The sequence below is a fragment of the Pogoniulus pusillus genome, chromosome 9 (assembly GCF_015220805.1).
Source record: "Pogoniulus pusillus isolate bPogPus1 chromosome 9, bPogPus1.pri, whole genome shotgun sequence".
Lineage (NCBI taxonomy): Eukaryota > Metazoa > Chordata > Aves > Piciformes > Lybiidae > Pogoniulus > Pogoniulus pusillus.
The window spans coordinates 9851518-9863639 of NC_087272.1; the positions used below are offsets into that span (position 1 = coordinate 9851518).

A 12122-nucleotide genomic window follows, 5' to 3' on the forward strand; every position below is an offset into this window, starting at 1 on the left:
GAGTGAATTTAGAGTTGATATTAAAAAGAAATTCTTCATATTGAGGGTGGTGAGACACTGGAACAGGTTGCCCTGGGAGGTCGTGGGTGCAGGCTGCATGAGGCCTTGAACAACCTGCCAATGCCAGGGGAGTTGGAAAGGCCACTTCCAACCCATTCTATCAATCTATGAATCTAATTACAACAATCCCTTAGTCTAAGACAAGTGCTGACATGCACTGAAGTCTCTCATAACTCATCTTTACTCACAACCATTTAAACAACACATGAATATATTTAAGGATTGGACCTTATTTTGATATTCGTTAAAACCAAACACTGCTTTTGGTGTTAAGGAATCTGCAGTGAGTTCTGTGTCATGTAAACTGCACATACAGATCACTGTGTGTTTGTTTTGCAGGAATTGGAATACCATCTCCTACTGATGCATTTGTGAACATTAATCCAGACCACATTGGATTCTTTCGGGTGAATTACAATAGTCAAAACTGGGAGATGTTAAGCGATATTCTGGTCAACAGCCACAATGTGAGTATCATAACAGCAACCTGTTTGATGGTTCTCCTACAGAGGTCTGAGAAAGATGTTTTTTTTCTGCTAATGATTTATATATTCTTGATCTCTCCTTTTTCTCTTTCTACACAGAGTCTTTCAGCTGCTGACCGTGCAGGGATTTTGGATGATGCTTTTTCTTTAGCAAGGTAAACTAATTCCCTGCAGAGATTTCAGCACAGATTTTTCACTTTCTATTGTCATTAATTAAAATTAACTCAGATGGCTGAAAGAAAATCAATCTTTGAATTTTTTACAAGTCTGAATTGTTTATTGCCTTGTGTCATCCTCCAAAAAGGGTAAATTCAAGCATACATTGACAGCTTGCAGTAACAATGCAGTCAGCAGAAAGTCTCCCCTTCAGTTCAACTGCCAAAAAAAAAAAAAAGGACTTTAATTGCCCAGGTCTTAGAAAGGGCTCTTTAGGCCATGTAGGTAACAATAACAGAAGCACACCAGAAGAAGTTAGGTGTCCAGAGAATCAGAACCATGCCTATAATGCACAGCATGGAGACAGGAAGTTACCACCTCAGCTATCTTGCTCAGAAACTTGCTTGGAAACTTCTAGCTCTTGTACCCAGCCATGCTGATGCAGATAAACTCTTGACGACCTTCTGTGACTGTTTCCAAGTCTGAATTTCCTCAGTCTTTCATGATGACTCCAGAGCTAGCAATTCCTTTTTGTGTGACTGGAGTTGATGTAGTTAGTTGAGGACTATCTAGTTCTGGGTACGCTGAGCTATTGCACAGTGTGAATGGGCTCCTCATGGCAGTGAGAGCTCCTGCAGTTAGGTTTTGATCAATTGATTCCCACTGGTCTCTTTAGAAAAGACCTCCCAACTTACATTCCAGACTAATTTTCCCCTCCCAAAATTTATTTCAGACTTTCTAAAGCAAAAGATGTTTTAGTGTCTTTAAAGAAGCAAGTTGTTCAAATTCATTAAAATAACAGAAATTATGTTTTCTCCTTCCACAGACCTGGCCTCGTGAGTTACTCTGTTCCCCTGCAGCTCACAAAATACCTAACAGAAGAAACAGACTATTTACCTTGGCAAAGAGTTATATCATCTGTAACTTACCTTGCAAACATGCTGGAAGATGATCAAAATCTCTATCCCCTGTTTCAGGTGATGAAGCAAAATTAAAAAATAAAAATTCTTGCATGGGACCACTGGATCTGGCAGTTCAGGATCTGTAACAGCAATAATATTGAAGTTCAAGGGGGGGGTTGCATGTTGCTGAGCTATCAGTATTTACTTTTTGTTACTGTCCACTTAGGAAAAAAAGAAGAAAAAGTGATAAAAAGTGCCTAGCACTGATCTTTCAATTGTGTGGATTCTCAAATCATGACTATGCACTTGAGGGAAAGAAGTGATGCCTAATTATTCCCATGATACATTGCTACAAGTCACAGCACAGAGTTGTTAGTCAGGACTGTCCTGCCTCCAATAAAGTCTGTACAGCACAGCAAAATCTCTGGCACTTGTGCTCAGCACAAAGAACATCTGCATCTCACTGTGACAGTGAGCAGGTTTGTTAGTTGACCTAAAATTCTGAACATGATTTAACAGTCACTAAAACAAATATGCCCTGAACTCAGCAACATCTCTGGAAAACAGCTGTGGCAGTGTGTCCTTGCTGTACCCTAGTTTTCCTTTGGGAGCATAGACAAGGCTGAAGAGAAGCAGGTTGCCTTTGTCCTGTCTGTGCAGCAGACAATTAGATCTGTTACGCTGTGGGGTTCTGGAGGAGCTGTGCATGTTTATATTACTTATTGTTTAAGAGACTGAAGGAGAATGAGCTATGAACACAAATATATTGTTATTTAAAGAAATCTACACAACTATCTCCTCTTTTCTACCTCAGAAATATTTTCGTCAGCAAGTAAAGCCTATTGTGAATCGGCTGACCTGGAGTGATACTGGAGACCACTTGGAGAGGTTGAACAATCTTCTTTTCTTTTTTTTTTCATCAGGTATTATTGATAGATTCAAAGAACGCTAAGCAGTAGGTAAATATTTCTTCCTCTCTCTCTCTCTTTTAAAGGCTTCTTCGTGCATCTGTTCTAGACTTTGCCTGCAGTATGGATGACCCAGAATCTCTGAACAGTGCTTCTCTCCTTTTTGAGGATTGGCTACAAGGAAAGAAGTGAGTGCCCACAGCTTCTGTGGCTGATGAAAAGCACAGCACGTGGCTCAGTCACAGATTTCAAGCAGGAAAGGGGGGAGAATATTCAAGGACTCTTTCTTTATTTTTAGTGTTTCTGCAAATCTCCGACTCCTAGTGTATCGCTATGGGATGCAGAACTCAGGCAATGAATCATCATGGAATTACATGTTCAAGAAATACCAAGAGACATCATTAGCACAAGAAAAAGAAAAGCTGCTGTATGGCCTGGCATCTGTGAAAAACATCACCCTTTTGGACAGGTGATTTAAACACACAAAGATTTTCCTTTCTCTACAGTTGTAACTGGTTTGTTCATTCCTCTCTCTTCTCTCCTGTCATTTTTGTCAGATTACAGCACAGGAAGTGCAGCACATTTTCATGAGCAGTTATCTAACACCCTCTTCTGAGATTGTACTATAGCAGAAAAAAGGCCTTGCAACTTTAGTGGAAAGATATTGAACACAATCGCAGTCTTCAGATCTTCCAACAGCACCTTCACCCTGTGTAATTTTAGCTGCCCAATATCTAAGCATAAGGAGAAAATTACTCATCTTTGTTTCCTCTGCAATCAGTGAAGGGATACAGGACCTCCAGAGCACTGTTTATCCCAGACCAGGAAAGAGACTTAAAATCAATGGCAAAAATTGTGTTTGGTGTTGTCATTCACTTTCCATTGACTGCAGAGGGAGCTTAGAACAGATGTCTACCTTCAAAGTAGCCCACACTAGGCAAACAACCTTTAGCAATTATTACTGATAGTCCTATGAAGGCATCTGTGTGAAGTTGCAATGACCCCTGGGGTGCTATGTAAGGTGTTTGAGCAAGAACCAGAAAATAAGTATTCATGCCACTGCTGCAGTAACGGGGAGACTGGATATTGCTCTAGACTGGTCCAAATGCCAAGCTGGATGAGCAGCTCTCTAGGCTGCCAATCTGCAGACACACCAGCTCCTATAAGCTAATCTGATAACTTTGCAAGCCATTGTGTCATGTAGCAGAGATGCAAGAAAACATCTTCACCACAGCCATCCACCACTTTGTTGGATCTCTGTCTAAATATCATAAGATGAAGCAATCTCTGCTTGGAAAAGTTCCAAGTTTAAACAAGATGAACCAAGGAAGTATAGGAAGTTCAGAAAGAATAAATATAAAAGTTAGAGTAAATTAAAAAAAGTGATTGAAGACAGCTGTATTCCTAAAATCTTGCAGCCACAACAGCCATAATCTTAAGACATTGAATAACTAAACACCAATATGATTAAGACATAAATTAATTGAATCAACCTCTATTTGCGTGGAAACCCCCTCCCCACCTAAAGCAAGGTGAACTCATATCTTAATTTACTACTGAAACAACAAGGAAGGGGAAAAGAGCAAACATAAAAGTATGAAGGTGTTCTTCTGCAGCTGCTTCCAGAAAGTCATGGTCATGCTACTCAACTCCCTGCAAATGTGCATGCTAAGGGTTCTCTCCACTCTGCCAGCCAAAGCCATTTGTGCTGTAACTGGAAGTACAACTGCAGCATGTGCAGGCTTGCTCTGCCCATTTTAATTTTGTGTGGGTAAGAGTTTCAGAAAGTGCAGTTTTCATTGTGAACAAGACACCTGTCTGTGGATTCATGGTCTCTATATGATCTTTACAGCCTGGGCTACTACTTTTTGAGTTCTTGACTACCCAAACAGGCCAGACTACGGAGGGATCAAATCTGATTTCCACTACTTGATTAAAATATTGTAATAGTAAAGGGTTTAGACTGGTTTTGAGTAACTTAGAGATGTAAACACTATTTACTTTTTAAAGAGATGCCTAACAGCTTAGGTTTCTTTCAGTGTAATTATCTCTTGACAGTTATCAGCAGATACGTATGTTTCAGATCACTGATTTAACTTCTAAAATGTTGTAGATAAAAATAATATCCCTGCTTGGCAATGGGCTGTAGGCTGTATAGTCAAGAAATTCAGACATCACCGTTGCTTCATTTATCATCATCATCAGTTGGAAGTGGTAAATTATTGTTTGCTTTCAATTGTCTTTTTTGGAAGAGCCTCATTGACTCTTCTGGCATTGCTCTTAGGTACCTGAAATCTGTTAATGACACCAGCCTCATCAAAAGCCAAGATGTGTTCACAGTCCTCAGATACATCTCATACAACACCTATGGGAAAACAATGGCCTGGGACTGGATACGACTTAACTGGCAGTACTTGGTTGACAGGTAGGTTAGAGAACTTATGGGACACTCAAGGTCTGCATCCATTTATGTAGCTTACTGTTTGCCCTGTTTTTCTATAGTTTCACTACACAGCTTCAATCACTGCCCTTTGCATAATGAAAATTAAGTGTGTTCAAAACACTGATATCTACCTGCTGTAAAAAAGCTCTTAGCTGCAAAGTTGAAAATCATTCTTTGTCTACATTATCACTACCAATAAAAAGTGATTTAAAACTCTAGAAATTTCTACCAAGGCCACAGAAATATGTTTTTTTGCAAGGAAGTTAGATGGGCTGAGGCCAAGTGTTATGAGATTCAATGAGGCCAAATGCTGGGTCCTGCATCTGTGTCACAACAACTCAAAAATGCTACAGGCTTGAGGGAGAGTGGCTGGAAAGTTGCCCTGTAGAGAAAGACCTGGGGGTGTTGATGGACAACTGGCTGAACATGAGCCAGTGTGTGCTCAGGTGGCCAAGAATGTAAACAGCATCTTGGCCTGTATGAGGAACAGTGTCACCAGAAGGACCAGGGAAGGGATTGCTCTCCTGTACTCAGCACTGAAGAAGTCACACCTTCAGTATAGGATTCAGTTTTGGGGTCCTTGCTCCAAGAAAAATGGATGGTACAGGTCCAGAGGAGAGCAAGAAAGCTGGTGAAGAGTCTGGAGAACAAGTCTTGTGAGGAGTGGCTGAGGGAACTGGGGTTGTAAAGTCTGGAAAAGGTTGAAGGGAGACTTCTCACTCTCTCCAACTACCTGAAAGGAGGTTGTAGCCAGATGGGGGTTGGTCTCTTCTCCCTAGTAACAAGTGATAGGAGGTAGAAAAATTACCTCAAGTGACACCAGGGTAGGTTTAGAAGAAACTTTTTCTTTACTGAAAGTTTCTCAAAGACTCTAACAGTCTGTCCAGGAAAGTGGTTCAATCCCCATCCCTGGAAATGTTTCAAAGAGGCAGAGATGTGATGCTGAGAAACATGGTTTAGCAGGCTTGGTTAGACTCAATGATCTTAAAGGTCTTTTTCAGACAAAATCATTCATGGTTCTATGATTCTACAACTACTTATGCCTTCTCTTTTTGAAGAGTTTTGTATCAAATGTCATTTCTTACATTGTTTTTCTAGATTCACTATCAATGACAGAACCCTTGGTCGAATAGTAACTATTACTCAAAACTTCAACACAGAGCTCCAGCTTTGGCAGGTATGGTGACAGCACTTATCTTGTGTTTAAGTAATTTTATTTAATTACTTGACTTTGCAATCTCCAAAAGTGTGAAGCAGTAGGAGTTACTGTAAAACTATTCAAATGCTACTACCCCGATCTTAATTATCTCTCCCAGACAAAACTACAATTGACCCTGTGAAAAGCCACTTGCTCAATAGAAGCTTTATTTGTTTCATATAATTTTTTCTCTCTGTCTTTCAGATGCAAAATTTCTTTGAGAAATATCCTAATGCTGGGGCAGGAGAATTGCCCAGGAGTCAGTCAATCGAGCAAGTGAAAAACAACATTGAATGGCTGAAATTAAACAAGGAGGAAATACAAACATGGCTAGAAGCACAGCCAGGCCTTTAAAGTCTTACTTTGTTCAAAACATCACTCTGGGCATTCAGAGACATTTAGCAATGAGGATTTCTCACCTAAGTACCTTAGAGAACCAAGGCCTAATGTTTTTTCTACAAACACCCAGGAGACCACTGCCAGAGCAATGTTTGTGTAGTTGCTGATTCAAGATGCTGCCAGCACTTGTCTGTGGGAATAAATTTATATTTTCAGAGATGAATTTGCCTGAACAAACAAGACAAACTCCTAAAGTTACTCAAGTGATGGCAGAACCAGGATTCTTGCTGATCCAGTTAGTCTCACTCCTTCCACATACCACTCTGAAAAGCTGCTTCTTTGTTCACACAGAGCACACTCAGGGATTCCTCTTAGGAGCTTTCTCCTGAAGGAAAGGCAAATAAGCAGCCATTTTACCACTGTCTGAAAATCATCCTTTGTATTTATAGCTATAAAAAATCTGTATTTGGGGTTTAGCTTTGCCTTCTGATAGTAGAGGGAAGTCAGTTAAGTTGCTCTCTGATGATTTTGGAGTCTAATTATCGGTACACAAGGGATCAATATTATCAGCTTCTTTTGCAATGTTAGCTGGGTTTGTGTAGCTTGGGTTGGGAGTTGTCTTGGTTATGTTTGTCTTATTTCTAACCCTTCTCAAAAGAAGAAAATGTGCCAGTTGTTACTGCAAACAAGGCAGACAGTACTTACTGTTTCTTCTCTGAGTTAAAAATAAAATCAAACAATCTACTTGGAAATCTCAGTCTCTTTCTAATGAAGTGGTAGAAGTGCCTGTGAGGTAGAAAAGCAGCTGTTGCTTATCGCAGATATGCTGTACATACAGCTTCAGAGACTTGAGGTGAGAGGGGGTCTATTAACTTCTCAGATAAAATATATTTAAAATTACTAATTCAGGTGGAGGGTGCAGGCAAGCCCCTTCTGTAAATGAGTCTACTGAAGAAGTACAGGCAGCAAAGAAATTATTCTTCGTCTCAAGTCTCTCTGCTGCTGTGATGCTGGAGAAGGCAGCAGGACTGCTACGCCTTGTCCTTCTCAAAATGGGAGCCGGAGTGCCTTGGAGCTCTCAGTTTCCATGTGCTGTGTCCTGCCACCCTGTGGCAGGAGGCGTGAGAGCATCAGCCTCGTCGTCATTGCTTTCTCCCTTGTTTCCGGAGTGGAAAGGTGCATGAACAGGGAACCAGCTGGAGTTTAACCCTGTTCAGAAGCCCTAGGAGCAGGACCACAATGCTTCTCACAGTAGGAATCCCTGCGAGAGATTAGGCACATCTACTGGCAACTGCAGCAAGACGGGAGGACAGAAGCACAGAAAAGCACTTCTCTTCCCTTCTTCCTGCAATACTACTTAAAGAGAAAGCTAGAGAAATTGAGGAGGTGGCTCTAATACACAAAAATCCTGAGTTACAGTCTCTATCTACCTCTGTGCTTTGGTAAAGCATGGAAGGCTGCAGAGAAGCTTATATAGTCCCAGAGGGAAACACTTCACCCTGTTTGCTCCACCAGGAGATTCAGGGCTGGTACTGGTTTTTGGGCCTCTCCTTAGATATCCAAACAACTATGACAAGCTCAGACAAATCTGGTGACCAAGGCACTTGTCTTGTCAAAGGAAAATGTCAGCCATTTGCTTCTGCAAACAAAACATGGCAGATTTTTGACTAGCAGTAGTTACCTTGCTACAGATACCAGCTACTCTTCAAGGTAAAGAGGTGGCAAAGAGCCAGATAATTTATTCCAGTTTTTCTTCTTACTCAGACTCTCACACAAAGGACAGAGAAAGTAAAGCAGTTGTCCACACCCAAGCTACCAGCAGCTCAGCACACGTGGAGCAGGATGTCCCTGGGCATCTGCCTGCTCAGCAGGACACATGCCAATTCACCTTCACTATTTTGCAGTTCTGATGACAGAACTGAAAGAGCTGAAGCTAAATAACACCTCTGTTGGTTTCAAGGTTACAAATTGGTTTGTTAGCATCACACTGTAATGCTATCTGTGTGCTTTATGACTGTGACTACATAATGGTATGATCAGTTCAGAAAATAATTTTTAAAGTATTGTTATTTGTTTTAATTGGAAAAAAAAAATCACTCCAAATGGCCATGATGTACAACACAAAACAGATCTGAAGATGTTCAAGCATATAGCTCAGGTGTCTTCCCTTTCAGAGAAGATGTATTGATCTTTGGCAGAAAGGGCTGATTCATATATTTCTGCCACAATTTTCTCTAGAAAGAGAAGCAGGAGTACTGGAACACTGTGAATGTTCTTCCATATGCTGAATAAGGTAATAGAGCCACAGTATAATTCTCATTCTTAACTTGCATATTCCATTTATCTGTTACATCAAAAGAGTTAGCAATTTTCATGAGACCTTGCTGCTTGCAGTCCAGGAGCAGGTAGGTAGTACTGCAGGAGGTCGAGTTTCTCCTTAAAAAAGAAATAACTTTTATCTAGGATGTAAAGCTTCTGTCCTCCCACCTGTACTGGCTACTTTTTACAAAGGCATCTAGTGACAGGGTTAGAGTTAATGATTTCAAACTGGAAGAGTGTTGACTGAGATTGAACATTAGGAAGAAATTTTTCCCCATGAAGCTGGTGATTCTTCCTTGTGAGGTTGGTGAGGCACTGGAACAGGTTGCCCTGAGAAGTTGTTGAGGTTCTGACGCTGGAAGTGTTTAAAGCCATGTTGGATGGGACCTTGAGCATCCTGGTCTAAAAGGAGGTGTCCCCATCCCTGGAAGGGGTTTGAAACTAGGTGGTCATTAAGGTTCCTTCCAGCTCATGATTCTGTGATTCTAAGATTAAGTAGTTACTTTAGGATAAATCTGTTGTTACATGCAGCCCCTACTACTACTGAGTGAGATCAGGCTGGCCAACTTTTTCAGCCACAGTAGTAGGCTTTCAAGGAAAACATGCCTTAAGGGAGACTGAACCAGGTGGAGGTTGGTCTCTTCTGCCAGGCAACCAGCAACAGAACAAGGGGACACAGTCTCAAGTTGTGCTGAGGGAGGTCTAGGCTCGATGTCAGGAGGAAGTTTTTGCCAGAGAGAGTGATTTGCCATTGGAATGGGCTGCCCAGGAAGGTGGTGGAGTCACCATCCCTGGAGGTGGTGAAGAAAAGCCTGGATGAGGCACTTAGTGCCATGGTCTAGTTGACTGGATAGGGCTGGGTGCTAGGTTGGACTGGATGATCATGGAGGTCTCTTCCAACCTGGTTGATTCTATGATTCTATAACAAGTAATAAAGATTTTACTATGGTGCTAGAAAGTTATAGTAGAAGCAGCCCCCGTGCAAATCACACAGATCTACCAGCTCTCTAGACAAGGCACATGTTGGCAGCATTGAGTATCACTGTAGCAGAAAAAAATTTAAACACAGGTCAATAAGAGAGAGACAGCAGAAAAATTCCACTGAGGCAAAGAGAAAGCAAGAAGCCAGGGACAAGCCTGAACAACTACTGGGCTGAATGGAGGAGAGAAGGGTATTTAAATAGTGAACCAAGCAATTGCTGTCTGTCATTCGATTCTCATTAGTTTCAGGAAGATGGGGCCATGTGCAGCTTTTATGCCTGAGCCACACTGGGTTAGAGAGACATTGTATCTAGTGCTTGGATATTTGTGATTTACAGAAAGGTTAGCTGGGTTTCTATACTGATCTTAAGTGGGGAGGTGAACATGGAAGTAAATCCAAAAGCCCTAGAAGAAGGCTGCTTTTATGGTAGGGTAAAGGTTTTGTCAATTTTAAGTAATGTTCTTTAGATTATGTAGAGCTCTTGGTACCTTTAAGTGGCTCATGGAGAATGTACCGTATGGCATGTGCCTCTTTCAGACTGTTTGTCCTAGATGGATAACAAATCTGGTACATGCTAAATCTTTCGGTCAGGAACTAGTGCACTTACAAATGGTCTGTGATAAGCTTAAGAATGCCAATTTGAAACTGAATCCAAAGAAATGTGAACTGTTTTAAAAAGAGATAATTTCCCCTCGGCCATTCGATCAGCAAGGAAGGAATTTCCACTGATAAAGGCAAGTGAGGGAGTGCAGAACCGGCTGGCCCCTTAGACCCACACAGCTGTTTGAGGCTTTGCTGCTCCTGCAATACCATGGCAGGAGCGATTGCAGGCAGCGAGGCAGAGAAATGCTGTGAGTAATCAAAGCACGATGTGGCAGAGTTAAAGAGAGGCCATTGCTGACTGCGGCAGTGTTGCCTTACACGAGCCCTGCAAATCCTTCCCCTATCAGCCACAGCTGTGCGCCCCATAGAGCCTGAGCCTGTGGGCCCCAGGAGGCTGTAAGCCTGACAGACACACAAAAATGCTTTATCTTGATGATTCAGGTGTAGAAACAACTGGAGACCCTGTATTACTGCCCAGAACAAAAAATGAATGGCATCAGTGCAAATACCAAGGCATCTACAGCTCCCCAGCTGAGTGAGTTTCTAAACCAGCAGTGAAGATCACTACAAAGTACACAGACATTAAAAACTCTACATACTGTTGAAACAGAACATGACTAGAAAGCATTCCTCCACATGAAAGGACCAATGCCATTTCTTGGCTACTGTCATTTTGGGTAATGGTGCCTTCTAGCAGCCTTTAGGACTCAAGGTGAAAGGGAAAAAACCCATTCCTGATGGGCACAGGAGAGGTAAGCTAAACAAGGTCAGAAGGAGATGGCCTTTTCCTACCGCTAGCAGCAGCAATACCCATACTGCCAGATTAAACTTTCATCTTGTATTATATGTGTACAGTTCTGGAAGTTATTCAAACAAGGTTGTGTTTGCATGCTTAGGCAGAAGCCGCTTGGCCTGGAGGTATTCCAACTTCACATCCACACCTATGGCCACTGAATGTATGCCTGTGTGTGGAAAACTGGTACAGAAAGATATAGTTATACAAGATTAAGAAAGAATTCTCCAGCTCACAGGTACTACAGTGGTTCATGTGGCTGCTCAGGTATCTGAACTTTTCCATGATATGCTGCAGGGAAAAAGAAAATCTATTTATTAAAAAAAATCTAAACTATATTTGGGTCAGAGTTTCTGGTTTCCTATCATATATTCTTAACAGTTGCACTGTGGTAAAGGGTTGGACTTGATGATCTGTGAGGTCTCTTCCAACCTTGGTGATACTGTGATACTGTGATACTGTGAAAAGCAAGATGCTCTAGATGGTAGTTAGCATAGCTATTAGAGCAGAAATTGCAGGAGCTTATGGCAAAAAAAGCTGTTAATCTGTAGGTCAAGTTGCTATGAACCAAAAGAGTTGCTGTGGCAGTCTAAGAAACAGATTTTCCAGGTGTCTGGTGGGCAGCCAAAATATGATTTGATTCATTTATTTTAGCAAATAGTCACTTTGAGCAAACTGAAATTACAGCCCACCCAGGTTTGTTAAGCAGCTTCAGATGAAGAAAGCACTATGGACCTGAAGTCATCACCTCTGCCTTTTTGCTGGAGCACTTGTGAAGAAAGCAAGCTGATCAAGGCTTAGTTCTGACTCCTCCACAGAAAAGTGCATGAATTCTTCCAAATTACTCTAGTGGGCCTGCTTCTGAATTCTCATATGGTACTTAAAAAATAGACAGGATCAAAACCAAATTGGTAACTTTCTAGTTTGTTGGTGC

At 41.5% G+C, this 12122-nt stretch overlaps 1 protein-coding gene across 1 annotated transcript in view; it reads left to right on the plus strand.

Moving 5' to 3' along the window:
• Positions 1-7224, plus strand: part of ENPEP (glutamyl aminopeptidase) — a 39524-nt gene extending 32300 nt beyond the window's left edge. The window contains exons 13-21 of the mRNA XM_064149370.1: positions 400-527; positions 645-700; positions 1528-1678; positions 2418-2491; positions 2598-2699; positions 2810-2980; positions 4796-4936; positions 6053-6131; positions 6357-7224. Of these exons, the coding sequence (XP_064005440.1) occupies positions 400-527; positions 645-700; positions 1528-1678; positions 2418-2491; positions 2598-2699; positions 2810-2980; positions 4796-4936; positions 6053-6131; positions 6357-6506 (1052 nt within the window). The 3' untranslated portion in view covers positions 6507-7224. The remainder of the gene's footprint in view (positions 1-399; positions 528-644; positions 701-1527; positions 1679-2417; positions 2492-2597; positions 2700-2809; positions 2981-4795; positions 4937-6052; positions 6132-6356) is intronic.
• Positions 7225-12122: the final 4898 nt, after the last annotated feature.